Below are 24,832 nucleotides of genomic sequence, written 5' to 3'. Positions count from 1 at the left end.
TGCTAATTATAATCTCCTTTGGATTTTACAAAGCTGCTGGATTCATAGTATTATATAATAAGGGAATAAATACATTTTGAAACTACTGACTTCCCAATCTACTTTAAAGATTTTTTTTTTTTAAACGTTTGTGTCCATCTCATGCACTAACACATGTCTGATTATGATGAAATATTATGATTATATATATTGTGATATTATGCATACTGTCAATATACATACTGATCTACACCATCTATAAAGACCATACAATACCTCTTATCACTATTGTAGTGACATTAAAGGAGATTCTTATAAATATCCAAGGATTTACTTTAATATTTTAGTTTGAACTGCCCTAGAAGTAATAAAGTTCTGCAATATTCACATATTAAATAGTTAAAATAGTAAATGTAACGCATAAACCAGAATCTTAAGATACCTATTTTGACATTTAAATAGTTTTAATAGTAGAACTATTTATGTAAATTGTACTATTAAAAAAAATAAGAAATTAAATTTGGAGTGTTATGGTTACACTACTTTTTATGGAAATACAATACTGCAAATGTTACAAAGTTAAACTACATACTGAGTGTTATGTATCAAAGAATGATTCAAGCTTATCTTACTAAATACACGATTACTTATAAAATAAATAGTTTGGGTTTTCAACAAAGACAAATTTTACATCTGTAGTCTTAGTGAATACAATTTATACAAATACTGGAATACGGCTTATCTAGTAGTAAGAACTAGGAAAAATCCTGGTACCCTAGTTCAAATCCTTCCAATCACAAATAAGTCTAAGCTCAATAATTATGACACGACAGAGTGGGTAAGAGCCCACATTAAGATGTAGTTTCACCCACTTAGAAGATAATAAGCATCCTAAGTAAGTAAAATTTTCTCTGTCTTATAGTACTCCCTGCGCTGCAGATTTTTAACTCTCTTACACAAAATATCTGAAATGTACTATGTATTAGATAGAAACATATGATTCTATCAATATAAGCTGGGCTGCAGACAATATAATATATGAAACCATTCATCTCACAATATTGACGCCACACCTGCCCACCTCAAAGATAAACTGCCAGGCGTTAGTGTTAATAACCTGTCACTTGTTTTTTCTGCCAAGATAACAATTTAGCAACAAGGTTTAAGCCAATATTTATTTTGGTTTATTTCAATCAATTTACATTCTACTCCTTCTATTATGTCAAGTATTCCTTTTTTGAACAGGGGTAAAAGAGCTTAAATAATGGTAAATAAAAATATTGCTAAAAATATTGCCTAGATAATACACATTGAAATAAAAGGTTAAAAATTGACGTTGTTAATGTTGAGTGGTTCTGTATTCAGGTTAGTGACCATAGTTTTCATTTTCAATTTTAATCTGAGTACCAAGATTTTGTTTAAATCTTTTCGTGTTTAAAACACTTATTTTCGAAACGATAAATTTAAGCCTTCCTATCATTTATATCAACGATTTGACCAAAGCTCTGTTATTAAGGCGAAGCTTATTTTAATTACCTCTGAAATAATAAAAAAAATACAAGATAGATCAACAAGGTACTTAGAAAACTCAAAGAGAGATTGGAAGTTACTGTTCCGTTGTTGCTGAACCGACAGGCGTGAAATCCTATTTGTCTGACTCAAGTGAAATCAACCTAGCATTATATCTCAGTCTTTGTGTAGTATAAAAATAACCTACGTTTCACCCTCTGTTTCACAGTTTTGGAAACTGATTATAACAATATAAAAATATGCTTAAGTAATGTGCAGTGGGTCGTCATTTAATTTCGAGAATAATATATAATCTTATAAAAAAGATTATTTACGATAATCCTAGATTTATTTAAATTAATACTTGGACTATGTTTTACTATATTAGGCTTCAAATGAACAAAAAATTATGTTAACATTTATTCCTTATTACATTTTTATGGAATCTTTCATACAAGTTTAAAACTATTACTGCAAGACTTTTTGGTGAGACCAAGACCCGGAACCAATTTACTTTCACATCCCTTGAGGCCAAAACCACCAATAGCAACTATATTTTTTATAGTGGTTTAAAAATATAATGATAATCATATCAATGTCTATCAAAATTAACATTTTTTAATTTAACTGAAATCGTATTTTTACGTTTACTATTTCAGTTTATTCATGTTGAAGTCTTCCGAAATTGGCAATCAATTATAACAGGTTACGTACCTTGACGTCCACAATTCCTCAGTCGAACTTCTGTTGACTAGTTTCGACTACTAAGTATTGAATTCAATGATGAGTGCCGGCCGGTCAACTATGTTAAATGTCTACCGTGTTCGTGTTGTGTTTGTGTTCAATGTATTTAAGAAGATTTGACGACATTTAATGCAATGAATGATTTTTTTTACGTTCTGTTTAGAAAATGACTACTTAGCAGTCGAAACTAGTCAACAGAAGTTTAACTGAGAAATTGTGGACGTCAAGTTACGTAACCTGTTACTATTTAAGGTTTCTTTAATTTAAATTACCACAGTGAAATTGAATAGAATGATTCATGACATTAGTCCTAGGGTAATAAACCTAAACTAGGTTAACACTGGTTTCGCAACTCCATGTAAAGTGTCTTCATCACATTAATCTAATTACTTTATAACAATGAAATATACAACCTGCTACAAACTAATAAAACAACTAATCTAATTTATTCTACGAAAAATATAATACCTACCTTAAGAATAGTTGAGTGTTTTGGACTGAATGACTATGAAATAATTTGTAGGGAAGTCAGTGTTCCCCTATAAGGGTGAATGAAGCTTTGTGCAAGAGAAACCTTACTCGCAAATAATCGTGTTTGATAAGAACAACATCCTCCTAAGAAGACCTATACATGCCTTTAAAGACCTTATTTTCTCTTTTCTTGAAAATACAATACTGTACATCGCGTCGTTCTAAAATACGTCATTTAAATGTTGAATTCTTTTAGTGGACACCTCTGTGATGACATTAATTTATTAGGTTTTAGTTTAAATAAAACCCAAAAATTGACTCACCGAAAAATTACTGGTAACATTTATTGCTCTTTTACGTTCCAAACTACCTTGGCTAAAGTTATCTAATGCTATATCAATGTTCTTTTGGTATAGTTTTTTCTATGTCCTTTGTAAGGGTGGTTGGTTAGATAAGGTTTGTACAAAAACTGTAAAAACCTTTAGACCTAGTTTTAATACAACTAAAGTAGGGACACATTTGTAATCACCTGATGTTTGGTTTTATATTTTCCAATATTTATTTTGTAACTATTTAATGCAGTTGTTTGTTTCAATCACAACAGGATATCTTGTAACTCGTAAACGTTGCATGTGGATTATTTGAACAAAATTAAATCCTATAAAATTTATGTTAGAAACTATTCAAAATTATTAGCGAGATTTATTTTGGATAGGATTTTCAAATCAAATCAAATCAAAATACTTTTATTCCAAAAAATCAAACAGTACAATAAAACATTACATTACATGGAATTATTCCCCCGGATAGACTTTCGATCTGTGATCGGGGGAAGAGTTCTTGTAAATTATTGTAAGGCTAGAAACAAAGTATTGGACATTTGTTCGATTACCTGCAACTACTAGAAATTAAAAAAGAAACAAAAACTTGTATAAACACAAATATTAGAAAGGAAACCCCTTAATTTAATTCCAGATACGAAAGTCAATATACATTCAAACAAAAAGCTAAACAAAATGGATCATACCACAAGCTAGAAATTGCTGAAAGTGGTAACAAAATCATGGTTGAACTGTTGAATTAATTATGACATCAGCCGTGGCGAAATCATCTTTTTCAGTTTGCAAAATTATACTGTGTAAACAGACTGTATCAGCGTATTTAATTTACTCACTGACGTAATAAACTGACATGATAAGCACTTTACATGGTACAGGATCTGTTATGATTTTGGGGAACTGTCATAACCTGCTCCACTACAACTTTTCAAAAATAACCAAAGGTAGTAATTTTAAATGTTCAAAACCTTCATAAAGTGCAACAAACGAGCAAAAAGTCAGTACAATTTCGACCTTTCGTTTAACGAAAAAGAAAACTTTACTTTCCAGTAAATTTGTTTACCGTAACTGTATTACAACGAATTCATTACAGCGTGAACTTGAACTTTAATGTAAAAACATTTTAAGTAAACTATTATTATGTACCCTTAAGATTCGAAGTAGTTTACTGAAAATATTTTTATTGAGTTTGTTAATTACAAATAACAATTCTGGATATCAAGCACTCTTAAACTTAAAACCCTTACTAGACTCTTAATAATATATTCTGAGGAGGCAGTTAAAGGAGATAGAATGGAAGGTGACGAGGTGACAAGAGTGTAAAGGGTCCTACTTTAAGCCAAAGTAAACACTTGTGCTTGCGCATTTTGGGTATAAAGTTTCCCCTACGAAAGGATGTTTATCTTGTTCTCTTGGTTTGCAAATATTGTCGAAGTAACTCGATATTTTTCACATGCAGTTAGAAGGGTTACCAGGGCAACGTATCGAGTTATAAAAAAAGTATTTATTGTGAATTATTGTTAATTTAACATTTAAAATATATTTATTTTTCCATGAAATAATTAAAAGAGGAACTGGAATTATCAGGTTAACCAATAGTAGGGTAACAGTATAAATTACAAATATACAGGGTGTTTTCAAATTGTCTGGACATATTTTGTGGACTTGTTCCTTGGGCTAGGACAAACATAAAATGCCGTATAAATATTGGTCTGAAATGCCAAGAGTTGCCAAAATGTCTGTCGGTCTGTTTGTAATTTTAGAAAACTATTTTATATCTTGGGCATTTTCAAAGATAGAAATTTCAAAATTTGTATAAATTTGTAGTTTAGAAGGAAAAACGAGCTTAACAGATTTCGTTCCTATATGTCCCTTTCAACCTCAAGCAAAAAAAAAAAAAAAAAAACCGAGTTATCAGTTTCTTCTACATTTAGTAGAAAATAATAACTGCATTCAGTGTGCATCTGGTAGGCAAATTAATAGGACCTATCTAAAGAGCAGTATGGTAGTCCTTTTAAAATGCCTAACCAAATGTAGAAAAAAAACTGATAACTTGGTTGCTTGTCATCCGATTTTAACAAATAATATCTCATGTGATTAGAGGTTTATTTCTCTATCTTTTTGATTGAAAACGCAATGTTCTTAATATTTACGGTTTTCGTGAAATTTGGCATTAAACATTTTAAGTTTAGGATTGACGTTTTAAGCATTAGGAATAAGTTTAACTTTAGTGCTAGAGATGATCCCGGGAAGTGAAACTATAAATTCACTACCGATGTTCATCGTGGTAACGACTGATTAAACAACTCACCGACTCAATTGTTATTCTAGATAAAAAAAAATACCTAACTTTAAAAAAATTAAACAAAGTAATCATTAGGAAAACAGTCCCTTATTTGTTTACGTTTCAAAGAAGTGTCTCGAAAAAGGCCTAGATTCATCCGTTAAAAAAAGATAAAAGATACGATTTCAGAATTTCGAGAAATAGGTTTAATATCGAAACCGAGACATAATGCGAGGTTGATTTCACTTTAGTCTCGGACAAATTGGATTTCCCGCCTGTCGGTTCGGTAACAATCCTAACCTTCAATATCTTTAAACACTCTAAGTACCCGGTTGATTCAACAGTTTTCAATCTTTTACCACGATTCGATATTGAAAATACAGTGAAAACGTTAGGCCTTACAGCTAATTCTAAATAGAATTCAAATTATTTCATACTTTAATATTACACCTTTTGTAGAATGATTTTCATTGAATTCTTTCTTTCAATGGCTCTTAAAATAACATCCTAGTGTATATGAATCAAAATTACAGCTATATTTATACTGTATAATTTTATTTTATGATATTTAATATCATTTTGCCACTTATAATGGAACTTGTAACTTATTTTTACTGTTTCCTACTCCTCCCCTAAAAAATATACATTTTAATGCCTGGAATTTTGTCCTTTACGTGATTTTTTTGTTATGTAGCAATTGGAATATTATCTTTAGAAAAATACGTGCATTAATATAGGAAAACTAATATTATTTGGCTTATAGCTTATACAAAATACTATGGATGTAATCTTATTTAATTTAGAAAATACTCAAAATTGGCGTGATTGAAAAACCGACGTTTGCATCATAAATACATCACATAACAGTTTTTTCCTTAAATTCTATATTAAGATTTGATGAAAAACTTATCTTTTTTCTAATTGGTCTTATATCAAGCTCTCTTCTAACTGGCATTACCACAACTCAATCATATAGAACTAATCGCCAGGTAAGATGTATCGGTTTATGTCAGTTACAGTCTCAACTACAGTATGGCCATTCATCAGAGGTAATGGGCCTTTGATTAGTCCCGAGCCATTTACTTTCCCATCTACTCTCTAACAATACCTTAACATTACAAATGCGCCTTTAACACTCCCTAATTTTAAGTATTTAAAAAAATAAAACATTTAAAGTTTAAAGCTTTTTGTAATAGTGTTTAATATGTTTTAAATACTTTGACTGAGTTGAAGGTTTACAGTACACAGGGTAGGTTAATGATAACCTCAAAATGATGTAATTATGGATGGCTTATATGGTTGACCATAAAATTGGGATTAAAATTAAGATTCCTAATCCTCGGGTGTAAACATACAAAAACTATAACGATAGTAAAACTGGTTGTCTTTTGCTTTAATCCAAATGGTTTTCTGATAAAAATATAATATAGAAACATTCAACAGCTCTCAAAATATATCCGAATTAAAATAAAGTCCATGTGTACACTAAAGAGTACATTAAAATAAAACTCAATGCATTAATTAAAGTGAAATATTTTTAAACATAAACGTAAACAATTGTATTATCAAATTTATCAAAGCCCGTAAGACTGGAGTGTATAAACGGACGACATCTAATAAACACACAAGAACTCCCAAGGTATTACATAAACTAATCTCGTTACTGACAAACCCAATTATAAAAACTTACATCACTTCTCCATGGAGGAAATAGTTGCATTACATACTTTTATATTAAGTTTTATTGAAATTATTTCAAACCTATTAAATATTTAATGGCCGTAAAGTATTTATCAAAAAGACTTGCAGGATATACACCAAGTAATATTAGTTTAACTGTGTATAATAAAATTCAAAATTGCATTTTATTTTATTTTATAATTTTTTAAAGTAAACACCTAATAATTTCCTACTACAAATCAATTAAAACTGGTAAGACAAATAATATATATAAAATAATAAAATGAAGGCTCAATAGAGCAATGGGGGAATTGTGGCACAATCTTCAAACTGAAATGGTTAATAGCATTTTGGTTAATATTATAACAACAGCCTTTTTCTTAATCCGAAGTAAAAATACATAACTTTTACGCAAATAGAGTAATGTAAAGTGATGGGTAGTAGAATCGATGTAACACGCAGCCATATCAATGTATTCAATAATTAAAACGACCACAACGTGAGTACTTTATACTGAACATGAATATGAGGTGAATATATAATGGACGAGATCATCTGTGTAGTTTCGCTACTCACTAGATCAGCTGTTTTATTATTCAGTCAAGTGGTCAAGGGAGAAGGGCTCAGTTTCGAACCACTAAAAAGCTACTGAGTTTTCCCGGGATCGAACTAATGACCTTGTAACAAGTAGGCTACCACTATAAACACTCTTATATTTAATTTCGATAACTTCCTTAATATAACAATCGACTATCCCTTCATAAGATACCTAGTACCCGTCACCTTTTTCAGCCTATCGAAGTATGAAAGAACACCAAAGCTCTTGAAAGCTCAATCTAGGCCTAACCATTGGAAATTGATGATTGCCATTACTAAAGCACTTTCAGAGATATATAATTTGAGTTACCTTTGAAATTATAACAAACATTTACACTCATGCTAATGACTGTAGTTGTGTTGGTCAACTTTACAGCACCAGTGAGGGTCGTGTGAGCTAATAATGTCACCGTCAAACTTTATCTACATTAACTCAACACGTCCTGCAGGGACTTATATAACCTGTCTGAATGTTAATTTGTCATACAATTTGGACAAAGCGTATGAAACTGACTTAAGTCCAAAGGTGAATGTAATACGTTTGATAGGTACATGATGAAAGTTGTAAATTCTCGTTTATAAATTATTTAACTATAATTTTGCACATGTTGAATGTAAATCCTGTTTTAAACACTGTTTCTCCTTGATAGGTTTTGTTTTAAAGTATTCAATATTATTTTTCTAAACTGTAAAAAGGATGGTGGAGTTAAAATGAAATGGATTTTATATGTGCTATAATAATTTTTAGAACTTATACTTTATTTTTAGGTAAACATAAAAACTAATATTTTACACTCCGCTATACAACTTGACATTGCTATTGAGAGTCAATGAGATGGTGATGACAATTTAATCAATCTCAATGCCACAGTGAGTCGCGAATGATGTCAATGACAAGTTGATTTAGTGGGAATTCATTTCCCGATCACTGTCACGCTCGTTGACAAATGGAAGTTGAAACTGAAGCTGTTATGTGGAGAAAGTAACAATGTTAGTTGTGTTTATGTCAAACTCGTTGCGTTGCGTTGAATGCATCTCCTTTTTTATTACTATTTACGTACCTTTGTAGCGTCAGCTGATGACGTTGTCATAGCAACGCATTAAGTTAGTCTGATTTTTGTTTTCTACAGGAATGTACACACAATTTAACTCTTATTAAAATACTTTTCTATTACTTATTTGGTCATAATTTTATTCTATGTACACGAACAACCACGACCAAAATGGTGACCCCGACTACAACCGTTATCTAAAGACTTATTTTCTTTGAAGAGTTTAAATCTTTTGTGTTTCCTCCTTCGAACGATGTCATTAGAAGACCTGCAGACTCAACTCGCCGAACTTAGAACTGCGAATGAAGAACTGCGTCAACGGATTGGACAACCCAGCACTTCTCAAAACATGTCGGTGAACAGAGTAGCCGTCAAACTTCCGCCCTTTTGGCCTGAAAGACCAAGTCTGTGGTTCTGTCAAGTCGACTCGCAATTTCTTATATCTGGAATTACCAACGACGACACCAAGTTTCACTACGTGGTCTCGCAATTGGACACAGGAATTGCTGCTGAAGTCGAAGACATCATAACAAACCCTCCTCAAGGCGACAAATACGGACATCTAAAAAAGAAAGTGATTGAACGCCTCTCTGCATCCGAAGAGCAACGTGTGCGGCGGCTGCTGAGTGAAGAGGACCTTGGAGACCGCAAGCCTTCTCAGTTTTTGAGGCATCTTAGGTCTCTTGCGGGCTCGACTCCCCTTCAAGACAACATGCTTCGTCAACTGTGGCTCAGACGACTCCCTCCTCATTCACAAGCCATATTGACTACGCAACTTGAGCTCTCCTTGGACAAACTGGCAGAACTGGCTGATAAGATCATGGAGGTAGCTGACATTCCTTCAACACCTGGTATTTGTGAAGTCTCTTCAGGTAACACTTCTTTATTAAATGCAATAGAATCCCTCTCTAAACAAGTTCAAGCATTATCAGAAACCAGAGTACGAGATACACAGGTGAGACCTAGGGGTCGTTCCCAGTCTCGTGGTGGATCAGGAAACGAACCTAATCCCTCTAAGAACTGGTGCTGGTACCATAGAAAATTCAAAAACAATGCTACCAAATGTCTTTCTCCGTGCTCTTTTCAGGGAAACCTCAGCAACAATCCGTAGAGGCCGCAACGGATTGTTCAAATGCTGGCGGCCGTCTCTTTGTGATGGACAGAAATTCACGAACTAGGTTCCTTATCGACACCGGGTCTGATGTGTCGTATTTTCATAAACGCCTTATCAAATATAAACGTTTTCCTACTAGCTATTCACTAAGTGCTGCCAATAACAGTGAAATAAAGACTTATGGTACCATGCCTCTCACCCTTAATTTAGGCCTTAGACGTAATTTCCCTTGGAGTCTAGTGGTAGCGGATGTTTCAATACCTATATTAGGTTCAGACTTCCTTTCACACTATCACTTATTACCCGATTGCAAAATGAAATGTTTGGTTGACAAGAAAACGGGATTGAATGCCGAGGGAATAGTTTCTAACAACAATCAAACTAGTATTAAAGTTATATCTTTCTCTTCGCCATTGGCAGAAGTTTTTTCTGAATTCCCTGATATTATTCGTCCTCCAGGCTTACCTCGTGCTGTGAAACATAAAACAGTTCATCATATAAATGTTACACCTGGTCCTCCTGTTCACTGTCGACCACGTCGCTTACATCCTCAAAAATTGAAAGCTGCCCGGAAAGAATTTGAGGAGATGGTTAAGCTTGGTATTGCTCGACCCTCTGAAAGCCCCTGGTCCTCACCTTTGCACATGGTGCCTAAAGGTGAAAATGGATGGCGTCCTTGCGGTGATTACCGCGCTTTAAATGCTCGTACTGTTCCTGACAGATACCCTGTACCACATATTCAGGATTTCTCGTTCAATTTAGCAGGCTGTACGCATTTCTCTGCCATTGATTTGACCAAGGCTTACCACCAAATTCCCGTCCACGAAGATGACATCCAAAAAACAGCAATCACCACTCCATTTGGTTTGTTTGAATTTCCATTCATGACTTTTGGCTTACGCAACGCGGGTCAAACATTTCAAAGATTCATAGATGAAGTTATTCACGGCCTTGATTTTTGTTATGCATATATTGACGACATTTTAGTATTTTCCCAGTCTGAAGAAATACATAAAGAACACCTAAGAATGTTGTTTGAACGACTTTCTGACTATGGAGTAGTTGTAAATCCATCTAAATGTGTAATTGGTGTACCAGAAGTTAAATTTTTAGGTTACTTAGTCTCATCTGCTGGGACACGTCCACCTCAGGAGAGAGTCACTGCTCTACAAGACTACCAGTTACCTCAGACAATGCGTGGTCTTCGCAGATTCTTGGGAATTATGAACTTTTATCGTAGGTTTCTGCCAAAGGCCGCTGAATTTCAAGCACCTCTGCACTCCCTACTTAGTGACGCTGATTCAAAAGGTTCCCTCCCTGTGCCCTGGACTCCAGAGACAGAAGAAGCTTTCCAAGCATGCAAGGCTAGCTTATCATCAGCAACACTATTGTTTCATCCTAAACCTGATGCTCCTCTTGGTCTCTTTACAGACGCCTCTGGAGTAAGTGTAGGTGCTTGCCTCCAACAGTTTGTCGATGACTCTTGGCAACCACTAGGTTTTTTCTCCAAGAAACTATCATCCAAACAGTGCATCTGGCCTGCATACTACAGAGAACTCCTCGCTATTTATGAAGCTGTGCAGCATTTCCGTCATCTCTTGGAAACAACTTCTTTCACTATATTCACAGATCATAAACCACTTATTTATGCCTTTCAACAGCGCCGTGACAAGTTGCCTCCAGCTCAGTTACGCCAACTTTCATTTATCTCTGAGTTTTCGACAGACATAAAGCACATCAGTGGTTCACAAAATATAGTTGCTGATGCTTTGTCACGTGTTGAAGCCATTTCAACTGTTTTAGATCATGAATCCTTAGCCAAGTCACAAGAGTCAGACGAAGAACTTCAAAATCTCATTTCAGAAAGTACTACATCTCTTAGATTGGAGAAAGTTCCGATTCCTGGAACCCATTTGAGCCTTATCTGTGACACCTCAACAGGAACTCCTAGACCCTTTGTGCCATCAGAACTGCGACGTAGAGTTTTCGACCAGTTCCACAAGCTGAGTCATCCTGGAATACGTGCCACAACAAAACTTATCTGCGATCGTTTTGTCTGGCCTTCCATTCGTAAGGATTGCCACAAATGGACTCAATCTTGCCTCTCATGCCAAAGATCTAAGATAACTAGACATGTTTCTACTCCCCTTGGTGATTTTCATACACCTACAGAACGTTTTTCTCATGTCCACATTGACCTAATTGGCCCACTTCCCTTATCAAAATCTTCTAGGTACTGTCTAACTATCATAGATAGATTTACTCGTTGGCCTGAAATTTGTCCTATTGATCAAATAACTGCCGAATCTGTTACTGGAGCGTTTGTCTCTACTTGGATAGCTCGATTTGGATGCCCACAAAAGTTGACATGTGATCGCGGATCCCAGTTCACATCGACTTTGTTTAAAGACCTAGCACGACAGTTGGGCATAAAGCTCCAGTTCACTACCAGCTGGCATCCACAAGCCAACGGTATGATTGAAAGACTCCACCGCCAGTTGAAAGCTGCTATAATGGCTCACAGCAAATCAGACTGGACCGAAGTACTGCCGTTTGTCCTTCTCGGAATAAGATCTGCCTTCAAGGAGGACATCACTGCTTCATCAGCTGAACTGGTGTACGGAGAACCACTGCGTCTTCCGGGAGAGTTTTTCGTAATACCTTCCCACGAGAGCAACGAGCCACAAGAATTGGTATCAGGGCTGCGTAAGCATATGAATCGACTAAGACCTACACCCGCATCACGCCACATTAAACCAGGGTCGTTTGTGTTCAAGAACCTCAATACTTGTGACTTTGTATTCCTCCGACAAGACAGCTTAAGAAAATCTTTACAGGCTCCATATTCTGGTCCTTACAAGGTCATATGCCGTGACGAAAAGACAATTACCATCATTGTAAGAGGCCAAGAAACTAAGGTATCTTTGGACAGGGTCAAGCCAGCCTATATTATTGCAGATGAAAGTCCTATTCCTGAGCCCACGAAACGTTTGGTGCCGACTGGACAAGCAGAGGAATCCTCAAAACTACCACCATCTTGTCAAACTCCATCTACGAATTCTTATACAACTCGTTCTGGAAGACAAATCCGACCACGGGTTACTTTTCAAAATGATGTATAGATTCCTTTTCTCCGTGGGGGGCTGGTGTAGCGTCAGCTGATGACGTTGTCATAGCAACGCATTAAGTTAGTCTGATTTTTGTTTTCTACAGGAATGTACACACAATTTAACTCTTATTAAAATACTTTTCTATTACTTATTTGGTCATAATTTTATTCTATGTACACGAACAACCACGACCAAACCTTTAAGGTCTTCAAGATTCGACTAAAGATTGTGCTAAGGAGTTGAGTACAACATTTGTTAGGTCGATCAGCATTTATCTGTGGCTTTAGTTACAAATTATACATCATAAGACTTCCGAGTAAGAACGCTGCCAATGATTGGATGTTAAATTTTAAATTTACAAACTAGCAAAAAGGCAACGTTGTACATAATATAGTTAACAATATGAACAACTAATTAACCACACAGACAAACTATTCTCTTCGCAGTTGAGAGTTGAGTGTTTATCAATCACCATTGTAATGATATTTTGATTAGAAAGTCTCAATTCTGCCTACTAATGTATCATAGTAGAAACTGACTAGTGAATAAACATTAACTGGCCTTCTGTAATTACAATGATTCAATTAACATACCATGATCTATTTAGAGATGGACCTCGAATGATTTCAGAATTGGCTATGTATGTTTCAATTGCATTGAAACTAATCCTATCTAAATTACCACGTTTGTATTGTTATGTTTTAGTGGTCTTAGTTATAGTTTCTTCTTATAATAGTTGTATTCTTAATTTTTATTGTTAGTTTCTTAGTGTCAAACTAGTGATGAATCCTTACATATTATTCAATATTATGAATTGAAAATTACAGTTTCAGTTCTAGATAGATATTATACTTAGTTATTTTTTATTTTGGTTTATTTGTCATATTATATTTTTCAGTTAAAATATTGACCACTAATATCATATTAGATAGTTGTGTAAGAAAAGTTATGCAAAAAATACATTTACATACAAAAAAGACTTCTTAGAAGTAAAATAATTTTGTTTACAAAATGAAACTTAATAAAGAACCATTCAAATAATATAAGAAAAGAAAATTTGAATATCAACTAATCTTTTTAATGATATATCATATTTTCTACAATCAACTGGTAAGATTTAATCTGTTCAAAATAATATGTGTAATATTTGTTTATATATTTTATTGTTTTAAGTATATTATAATAGATTAAGATAAGCTAAGCAAATCAAACACTTGACCAATATCTTTTATAATCTCTAGAAATAACGTTTTTTTTTAACTTTGATTTATTTGTCAGCTAGACTAAAGCTAGATTGCAAAATATGGAAATGACTAACTTAAATTATTTTTTCAATAGGCTGGTAAAAAAAAAAACATTTGAATTTGATTTATACTTTAGCGAAAAATTTTGAAGGCTTTCAAGTAAGGCGTGAAAACTAAATGACTAAGGATATTTCACTTATAAGTTCTAAACTATGTGAAAAACCCCGATTGGAATAAGGTTTAGTACTTTTTTTAATCTTACAAAGGTTTGAAACTAAGAGATGTTTAAAAATTGCATTGATATGAATAGTTGTAATATTCTAAACGCAAGTTAAAACATTTTCGCTCATCTAGCAAGAAACAGCTCATTCACTTACACAGCATAAATGTACAATTTAAAATGACACGTACAAAGTAGTAAAGAAGGGATTGGTTGATTCAACAAAAAATATGTTATAGACGTTTCATTTTTAAAAAGCTTAACGTTATCCTTTAATATATATTTAATGTTTTATTGAATGTTCAAACTCTAATTGAAATTAAATACGAGTTTGTAATGAAATAATTAATACTATTATTAGACTCATTAGCAAAGTGTCAAGTGATGTCCGTTAATGAATATGGGTATCTAATGAATCAAAGGGCTCATTATACGCAAACAAGTCTCTTTGAATACAAATGCCTCCATTTTGCCCCAGTTGGTATCGCGTTGTGCATAAAGGGGGTTCGTGCTAAACCTACTGAACCATAAAACGTATTATCGACAGTAAATGGCATACAGTTAATGTCGGTGACATTGTAAAATTATTATACTTATTCATGTAAAAGATAAGTTTTTGACAAAAATTAATCTATTTCGTCACATTTACGATTTATGCTGTTTATTTTTAATGGGGATTAGATTCATGCGGTTATTTTTGGACTATTCAAAGAGATTTGAACGTAGTCGTTAACTATAAAACGTTTATCTCGTTTGTATTTATTTCATACAAATTTTGAATATTCTAGCGAAGGGGAATGCATAAAATAGGTAAGAATGAGACATGATCTTTCTAAGTTTCCTGGCTTGAAAATGAGCTTATGGTATAAGTCCCAGTTGAATAAGGTGATTTTAAATGATATACTACTTAATTGCAGTTTTGAATATTGTTTTTTATTTGTAACATGTTTTATATAAAAAAAAATAACTCTTAACTAACTACTTAAGTTTTAATTGTCAAAAGTCTTAGGCCATACTGTTTAAATGTGTTTAGTTGTTTAGTGTTGGTAGCATATATAGCTCCCGATGGTGTGAATAATGATGATTTAGAGGTCATCAGTATGTTGCACTGCATCTATAACTGATGTAAATTGGAACAAGCATAACGATTTAATATACGACTTTACATAATTTTAATCGCTCATCTTATTTTAACTACGTCTTTAATTACTGCCAATCCTAGTAGTATGATCAAAATAACAAAATGTCAATTTTTATCTTTGTTTGTGGTTATTCGTGATCAATATAGACAATCAAAAAACACGTCAAATTACCTTATATCCGCCAATTGATCGTTGTAATTATTCTTTACAGGAGATGCATTTCGTTGATGCATGCAGTACAAAATCGTTTTTAAAAACAGGCATTTGTAAATCATTTATGAGTCAAAATCACGTTTAAAATCAGGTAGAGTTTTCAATAGTTGTAACCATAGGATTACATTCATAGTTTTGGTTCTTAAAAAAATAATTTAGACAAAAAATTTGTTAAATTACCTGATGTTTGCCAATTGATTATTGTAATTAAGTTACAAAAGATTTATTTTGGTGATTAAATCTAAAGTTTAAAAAAGTGTTTTCAGGAGAAAAAAGAGTAATTTTTAATTTAAATGAGTACGAAAAAATATTACTGTAATCTTATCGTTACAACTATTTGAAATTTTACCCGATTTAAAACGCAATCATGACTTATAAACAATTTACTAATGTCTGTTTGTAAAAACGATATTGAACTGTATTCATTTTTTCAATCAAGTACGAACGATTCCGATTCCAAAAACCAATACTTCAGCTCTACCCCCCCCTCGTCAAACAAACACACTTGATATTCACCAATGTAAAATACTTCCAAGGTAAACTGTTATGTTTGCTTACACAGTTTCATGCAAAAGTGGTAAACATATGTGCACCTATTTTATCCTTGGTTTAACTTTCACAAACAAGAATATTAATTTTGTAAATAATTTATTCCACATTGCTTTTACATTAACGGTGTTCAAACTACACGCACAGCTTTATTTGTAATTTTCCTTTAGTAAGATTACAGTTATTTGTCAATAAACCCATTATAAACTGTGAAATTTCAACTGTGACTCAACTTAAAACCTACATTTAGTTTATGTCTAAAGATTGAACTCACCTTTAAGAAAATAATTGTTAGTTATGTATTATTTTGTATAAAAGTATAGTTAAAAGAATAAATCATGGATTTTCACTTGGGGTTTAACAATAGAAAACTCTGAATGTAAATCAGTTACTTAAACCCTACTTATAAATACCAAATATGCGATTTTGTGTATAGCTTCTTGATCAGCATCGTACGTTTTATTTAATTACCTGTATACGTCTAATAACACTTGTAATACTACGTCTAATAATACTAATGATTCACAAGACGGTAAATAAATATAAAATATGGTTATTGGTGATTGATTTCAATTGGACACTCCAATCATCATCAGACCCAATAGGTGATGGATAAGAAACTATACAAAATGTCCACTCATTAGGAAAAATGGAAGTCATGCATTTTAAAGAATTGTAAGAAAAGAAATGGAATGAATGCTTGGGATGAATTCCATATTTATAAGGAAAATGTAAAAATAGAAATAAGCTTATTAATGAACAAGTAAATTTTGACTCCAATTTTACTTATGGAAACTTATGTGCCGGTTTTTCCATAGTCAATTGTATATAGGGACGCCATTGAGAGATTCTTGTCATTCGCCTATTGGTTCTAATAATTATTGGTGGAGTGTCCAATTGAAATCGATCACCACTTACATCTTTTATATGTATGAGTCAAGGGTATAAGTGTAAACATATTTTTACAAGTGTTGTTAGACGTATATCTTTTTCGAATTAGAAGAAGAAAAAGATTTTTTGTAAAAAATCCACTAAGCTTTGAATGCTACAAAAATACTTATTTTATAACGTTGAATTGTAATGAACTGAAATTAGTTGGTTTTTAGATAATTAACTGAAATTGGCAAAGGGAACACCAAATGCTTATCTGATTAACGATACGCTTTACTAACAAATTAAAACTTTAATCTTTGCCTAAATTACTTGCAACAGTAAAAGTTTTTTGTTTTAATAAACTAATACTAACCTGGTCTTACACTTAGAAAAGGTTCTTGAAGTTCTTCTTTTGCTGATCCTGAAACAAGAAAGTGTATTGGTAACATTTCAAAGTACACATATCAGCAAACTCTAATATATGTTGTGAAAACTCTAAGTAAAACTTACGAATAATATATACAATTTGATTTTTACTTTACTATGTGATAAATTGTATATTATGTGAGATCTTTCATGCCAATTCAACATTTATTGATAAAATAATAAATAAAAACATTATCTTTCTCTACATCACAAGATTTCTGTGTTTTAAAACATGATGATTTGTTAGACAAAAGTTGCTAGAGTTTCCTCAATTCTTCCTTTCACAAACGAATGTGTGTTGTTGACATGGGTCGTCAGGTGGAAGAGACATGTGTTAGTTATAAACACATCTGTATAGTTTGCTTCAACAGGAATTTTAGTTGACGTTTTAAAATATATCCATCCTTAGAATTTTGGACCTAGCTATCTTTTATCTTTTGAGACAAAATTAGTCATGATCCTTGCTAATTATTAGTCACGATTCTTGCTGTCTATTAGTTTAATTAACTTACTACTTATGTGCTGTAGTTTTAAATGTTTCTTACTCCTGTGATCTATTATATCCAATAACCAGTTATCATTTACTGGTTATTTAGTCAAAACCTACTAGTTTAAAATTATTGTTCCCTGCGAAGGGAATTTGTTTTGGCGCTTCATTAAATAGTTCGTTCTTTAAAAATGACGATACCAAAAAACTTTAATACAATTATAGGCCCCCTAAAATGTTTAAGCCCTTTTTTAGTACAAGAAACTCATTTAATAAACATATGTCAGATTGACGGTCAAATCGGAACACAAAACAAACAATAAATCCTACGTGTTTACATTTTTTTACGGATTACACTGTTATTTTGCCAAATGTTACCGGGATAGAACAACTTAAAATATAATAAAAAAAAGAATTAAACAAATAAGCAATAAAATTGAGTCTCAATAATTTTAATTTGATATAAGAAAAACTTCAGTCACTCCCACTTATGTTTAGTGTTTATTTAGATATTTACAGCATAATATTAGCGGAATCGACTCCAACAATCAAATAAATCTTTAATCCTCAGCGTAGACTTCAGATGAATTCCATTTAGTAGAGTATATGTATATTGGTAGGTATTTTATTATCTAAATTGTTATGTGCGTTTATTTACTAAGGCGTTCGTCTACCACTGAGGCTACCCTTATGTTTGCTAAGGCCCAATATACACAGACTTGTTTGTAAACTCAGCCTCAGCTACGCATGTTGAACATTAACTTAAATATTTTTACATACTGTACCTGTAATGCCAAGAGCTATTCAATGTAAAACATACATTCCTTTATAATTAAAAAATTGGTTAATAATAGAGTTTACTTTTAAAAATATAAATTTATTCTAAATGTCATATAACACACAAACATAATGTTACACACATTGAGTTAAGTCGTTATTTTGCCATGTTAAAAAATGTGTGCACAAAAGGTGATCATCGAAAAGGGTACTTGTAAGTATCATTAACTATAGCTGTCTCTGGTCGTTCGTAAATAAACTACAATGATTTGACGTGTGTGCTGTAGAAAGTGTGCCTACCAAATGTTATCAACATTTACTATGTTATAGTCATTTTATTCATAAACAAAATTGCACAACTCCTAACGTTGAAAACTTTAAGGTTGCAATGTTCAAATTATTTCTCATTAAAAACCGCAGACCCATCATAATTGGTATAGTGGGAGAAATGACTTGTCAGTTTTATTATTCCGTTACAACCATTAACTAATAACTGTAACTTAATACAATGTTTTATTAATTTCATGACGTCACACGTTACCGATTAAAGCAAAGGAAGTTTAAAATAAGTTTAATCAACAAGTAATTACATGTGTTGATTTTGTTATTTTGTTTTATTTTATTCGCTGTCAGATGACCCAAATGGTATTGGAACTAATTGTAAACAATTAACACATAACTACTGTCCGACCCCTTAACAGGACGATGGCTTTGCTTACAACGCCATCTCTTGTTACAACATTTCTTCTTGTTATTACAAATCTGTTAAATTATAATAACAACAAAACTATACCTGTTAGTCACGATGCATCTAATAATTAAAATATCCGAGTAGGAGTTCATTTACTTTATAAAAGAAAAAAAATATGTTAACCTGTTATTGTGCATCCAAATATATGAATAAAAATGTAAATACATTGAAATAACAAAGAAGTAACCTCATAGTTTGAAGAACTTGAATAACAAGGATTTGGATATTTAAACTATTTATTAATTTTTTTCAACAGAACAATTTGATAGATCAGTAAAATTAAAGAAGAAAGTGTAATATAAAACCACATTTATGTTTCTAACTGCATATCAGTTTTAAAATCAATAGTTTTCCATGCCTCAGAACCGATTATATCATACGATCAGAGCAAAGTGAATTCAACGTTGTTAATAAATCAACTTTTACCAATCATTATAATTTCTAGCTTTACACATTGGATTAGAAAAACATTATCTAAATATCAAACTCATACGGATTTATCTCATGCATAAACACTTTTTATTCAATAAACCCTACAAGATTCATCATGAGATGTTTGAAATGCAAACCTAAGTTTAAATTTATAAACTGACACACAAGAAAACTTGCTTTCTTAAACGTGATGAAACTCAATTGCCAACTTTCATGATCATGTTTGACTTTATATACGTTACAAACTTTGTGTAAAGATACTCTGTAGCTTGCATCCACCTTAAAACTTGATATGCAAACTAACTGCTAAGGTTCTCCTCAAACAAATGTCAATGTATGTAAAATAACGGTCGATCAAAGGAAAAGATATTTTTTATTTAGTACTATAAAAATGTAATATGTATATGATTTATACAGGGTGTTCATTTGAAAACTTTCCATATCTGTTGTGTGCAAAGGTGAGACTTTTTACACTTGTTTATTCTCATTTCCCCCTAATTTGGACATGCCAAATCCAATAAAATTATTTTCAATTTCGAAAAATGCCCCAAAAGGGCCCAATTCGGGGGGTAGGGGTGTTTTTTGAGAAATTTTCAAATGTAAACATGGGTTGTGTGATACATCAATTTAAAGGTCTAATCATCCCGACTATTTTGGTGCAATAAAAATGTAATTATCTTTAACCGTATTTACAGGGTGGGTCAAAACGTTTAAAAAAAGGACTTTGAGGTTATGTACCGTATTAACCGAACTACTGAACGTAACAGCGCCAAATTTATTTCCAAGCTTATTCTTGATCTACTCTTTAAGATAACTTGTAATAAGGGCATTTTCCATGTTATTTTCTAATTTTTAAAAAATCTAAAATTTGAAGAATAAAAGAAAGGTGAAAACTCAAAATTCTTAAATAGCAAGGTATAACAAATTTCATACCACGTGAAAGGTCCTTTTTTAACAAACATTTTACGTATTTAAGTTTTCTTTCTATCTCTTACCGTTTAAAAATTGCAGTAGAAAAACTGAATTTTCCATAGTAATATTGTAACTAGTTTTCTAATAAAACAGCCAAAATTCGTCTCTAGACACATTTAATGGTGCATTAACTGAAGGAAACAATTCATAATTATTGATACCCTGATTTACAAACAAGTCATTATGTTTTAATTTGTGAAAAACAAGTCTTATAGCTGATGAGGACAACCTACATGTGGGCCGCTTTCTGTAGTACCTTTGACTAGTCAATGGTAGTACTAATTTCAAAAAGTACTATTTTCTGTAGTATCTAATCGAATATGGTGTACACTTAAAAAATAGACTTTATTTTTACTTATTGGGCAGAACAAAAGTGTTTCAGGATAACTGCAAAGTGTTTAACAACAAATATCCAGGTAAGACCTTAAGTCATAAAGCTGTAAATGATTTAGTTAAGAAATTTCTGAAACTGGCTCAGTTACCAATGAGAAAAGAACAGGATGAAGGGTCAAAGATGTACTGACACAAGTAAAAGTAGTTGATCAATTTGTAGTTAATCATAAATCATCGTTGAGCAAAGTGCAATGTGTTTTGTTAGGAAACTAGTTATAATTTTACCATAGAAAATTCAGTTTTTCTGCTGCAATTTTTAAACTGTAAGAGATAGAAAGAAAACTTAAATACGTAAAATGTTTGTTAAAAAAGGACCTTTCACGTGGTATGAAATTTGTTATACCTTGCTATTTAAGAATTTTGAGTTTTCACCTTTCTTTTATTCTTCAAATTTTAGATTTTTTAAAAATTAGAAAATAACATGGAAAATGCCCTTATTACAAGTTATCTTAAAGAGTAGATCAAGAATAAGCTTGGAAATAAATTTGGCGCTGTTACGTTCAGTAGTTCGGTTAATACGGTACATAACCTCAAAGTCCTTTTTTAAAACGTTTTGACCCACCCTGTAAATACGGTTAAAGATAATTACATTTTTATTGCACCAAAATAGTCGGGATGATTAGACCTTTAAATTGATGTATCACACAACCCATGTTTACATTTGAAAATTTCTCAAAAAACACCCCTACCCCCCGAGTTGGGCCCTTTTGGGGCATTTTTCGAAATTGAAAATAATTTTATTGGATTTGGCATGTCCAAATTAGGGGGAAATGAGAACAAACAAGTGTAAAAAGCCTCACCTTTGCACACAACAGATATGGAAAGTTTTCAAATGAACACCCTGTATACTGAAAGTAACTAATTTACATTTGAAAATATAGCCTCTGGATCGTTATTTAACATGATTAAATCTGTATTAACTAATTTACGAAACATCAACTACATTTTGCGTAAATTTCAAATTAAAATCAGGTATGAAAGTTGTCCCGAATGAAATTAAATTATGCAATTGCTATATCAATTAAAGGTTGTAAGGCTTAAGTATTAAGAACTAAGCAACAAATAACAAATTTACAAGCCTTAAATATCCACACGGTTTTAGATATTGAATTTATAGGTTGTAAACCAATGAAATATATTTTAACTGTTGTATAGAACTGTACTGTAACTGTTGTGAGCTACATGTTATTCAAATAATTTACAATATATCTTAGAGCACAAAGACTATAACTGTCCAAATCCGTATCATAAACAATCCCATTCGAAAGTGGCTTTTAGAAAAAAAGGTTGGCAAGTTAAATAATTTGATTTTCGGTTAATCGTCCAAATAGATAAAAAATGTGTTGACGAGGAACTGCTCAAAGATTTGGTAAAGTATACAAACCAATGCAACGCTTAGTTTAAATTGCTTTGGAAACTTGATGATTTGTGAGACAAAAGTTTGTCAACAAGTTTACGCAACTTCACGTTCAACAAACTCCATAACATGTCGTCACAGGTGTATTGTCCCACGTGACTGAAAAGTTATTGTGAAATGTAATGAAATTGTAAAAATCTAAAATGTGTATTGAGAGGAAATATTGTGTTTGGAAATAACTATATTTATAATACGCTATATAGCATAGAGTATTCCATATTACATTTTATGTTTGAATAACAGTTACATTAAGGAATTACTGTCCACAACAGAAACAGTAAGTTACCCCTAACCTTTTTCAATTGGCTCGCATAATAGCAATTTAATGTGAAACCCTTAAAAACTGTTGGTAATTTTTTTTAAACAAATTTCCTTTAACAGAACAAAATTATCCTAGGTCATGTATAATGAATAACTAATTAGACTAGTTTTCCCAATATAGTTCAATATCAGTCGGAAAAGGAAATATAAATTTACATGCATGCCGAACATGAATGCATGTCTAAGTAGCATCGTATTGATGCATTTCAAGTACTTGCAATTTTTATACAACAAACATCCACCTAAATATACAGGTCACAGAACATATAAGCCCAGAAATAAATTAAATTTTATGTTAAATGTAGATTTAATCGTGATAATCACAGTTTTAATAAACTATTAAAAAAACCTGTTTTAAAGTGTTAAAATATCAATTTGATGTTTGTGAATATTCAATGTTTTAAAAGGTTATATTATTTATATATGTTGAGGCACTCGTCGTATTACCTTGTCGAGTTCTGTCATACACACACATACCAAAACACTATGAATTACTAACATCTGTCTACCATTTCAATTAAATATTCATCGTTGCAATGATTACTAGACATTTCCAACTGATAATGCCAACCAACATACATTAGTAATGTAACGCATGATCCATTGGCGTACAATTTGCAGTGTAAATGGGTTTACTTACATCAACATGACTACCAACCTTTTCTCACGGTCCTATGTGTTGCATCAGTTAAATAGTTTGATAAAAACTGAAACGGAATTGTAAAAACTGAAACAACTGGTTTGGTATGTGTTAGTAGGCTATATATTAACTATTAAATAATAGAGTAAATATGAAATATAAATTGATTTGCCTAAATAATTGCAAGATACAATGAAATAAATTTAAATGAATCATATAAATTTAAAACATGTATTTTTATTATGTGAAAGCCTTAGATTAACAATTGTATACCCTCATAACGGTCTTTTATTTAATTTATTTACTATGTTTATTTTAGCTCCATTATTCAGTGATACCAATCGGTTAAAGTAAGAAAAATAAAACATTTTAAAACATAATAGGCCTAATACAAAACATTACTTAACTCTCGTCCTTAAGTGTGTCTTTATATACATCTTAAACCAAGATTGGCTACTTATTGACTTATAGGGGAGTGTGCTGGTGTAGGGGTTAGAAAGCGGGACTTCAGTCCATGAGGTAACGGCTTCAAACCCCGCCAAGTCACCAATGGATTTTATCTGATAATGCCGCTACCCCTAGGTCTAGCCTGAAGTAATGTAAAAAAAAACAATCCAACAAATATAAACATTACTTAACTCACACCCTTAAAGGTATACAAACCTGAAATCAAGATTGGCTACTTATGAATATGTTTTTAACCATACGCACAGTGTTACAATTTTCTTTAGTATTTTTTTTTGTTTTATATTTTAATGTAATTAATTTTATTAAATAAGGAATTTAATGTTTTTTTCCTAAATCGATTACATTCATACTCATCTGAATCTTTAAGTCTCATATATTATTTCTTACGAGCTAGTAATAAAAAAATATTCAGTTTAAAAACATCGACGTTTTTGTCAGAGACAGATTATTCATTTATAAGTAAAAAAGGAATGGGGTATATAAGTTTAAAGCATTTCAAAACGCTGTAGTGTAGTTGTTAAGCATGAAACTACTCCATCAACCAAAACAGTGTTTTAAAAATATGCAAATTAAAACACAGACGTTTGTTTTGCAATGTTTCATTTTCATTCATTATCATTCAAAACCGC

At 32.0% G+C, this 24,832-nt stretch overlaps 1 protein-coding gene across 1 annotated transcript in view; it reads right to left on the bottom strand.

Annotated features, from left to right (window-relative positions):
• Positions 1-24,832, bottom strand: part of LOC129002478 (lachesin-like) — a 277,618-nt gene that overhangs the window by 23,876 nt on the left and 228,910 nt on the right. The window contains exon 3 of the mRNA XM_054430313.1: positions 17,493-17,540. Coding sequence (XP_054286288.1) covers positions 17,493-17,540 — 48 coding nt within the window. The remainder of the gene's footprint in view (positions 1-17,492; positions 17,541-24,832) is intronic.

The sequence above is a fragment of the Macrosteles quadrilineatus genome, unplaced genomic scaffold (genome assembly GCF_028750875.1).
Source record: "Macrosteles quadrilineatus isolate MER2022 unplaced genomic scaffold, UCM_ALF_1.0 Scaffold_9__3_contigs__length_116548681, whole genome shotgun sequence".
NCBI lineage: Eukaryota > Metazoa > Arthropoda > Insecta > Hemiptera > Cicadellidae > Macrosteles > Macrosteles quadrilineatus.
The sequence above is the reverse complement of the archived record's forward strand: the minus strand, read 5'-3'. Positions and strand labels throughout refer to the sequence as shown.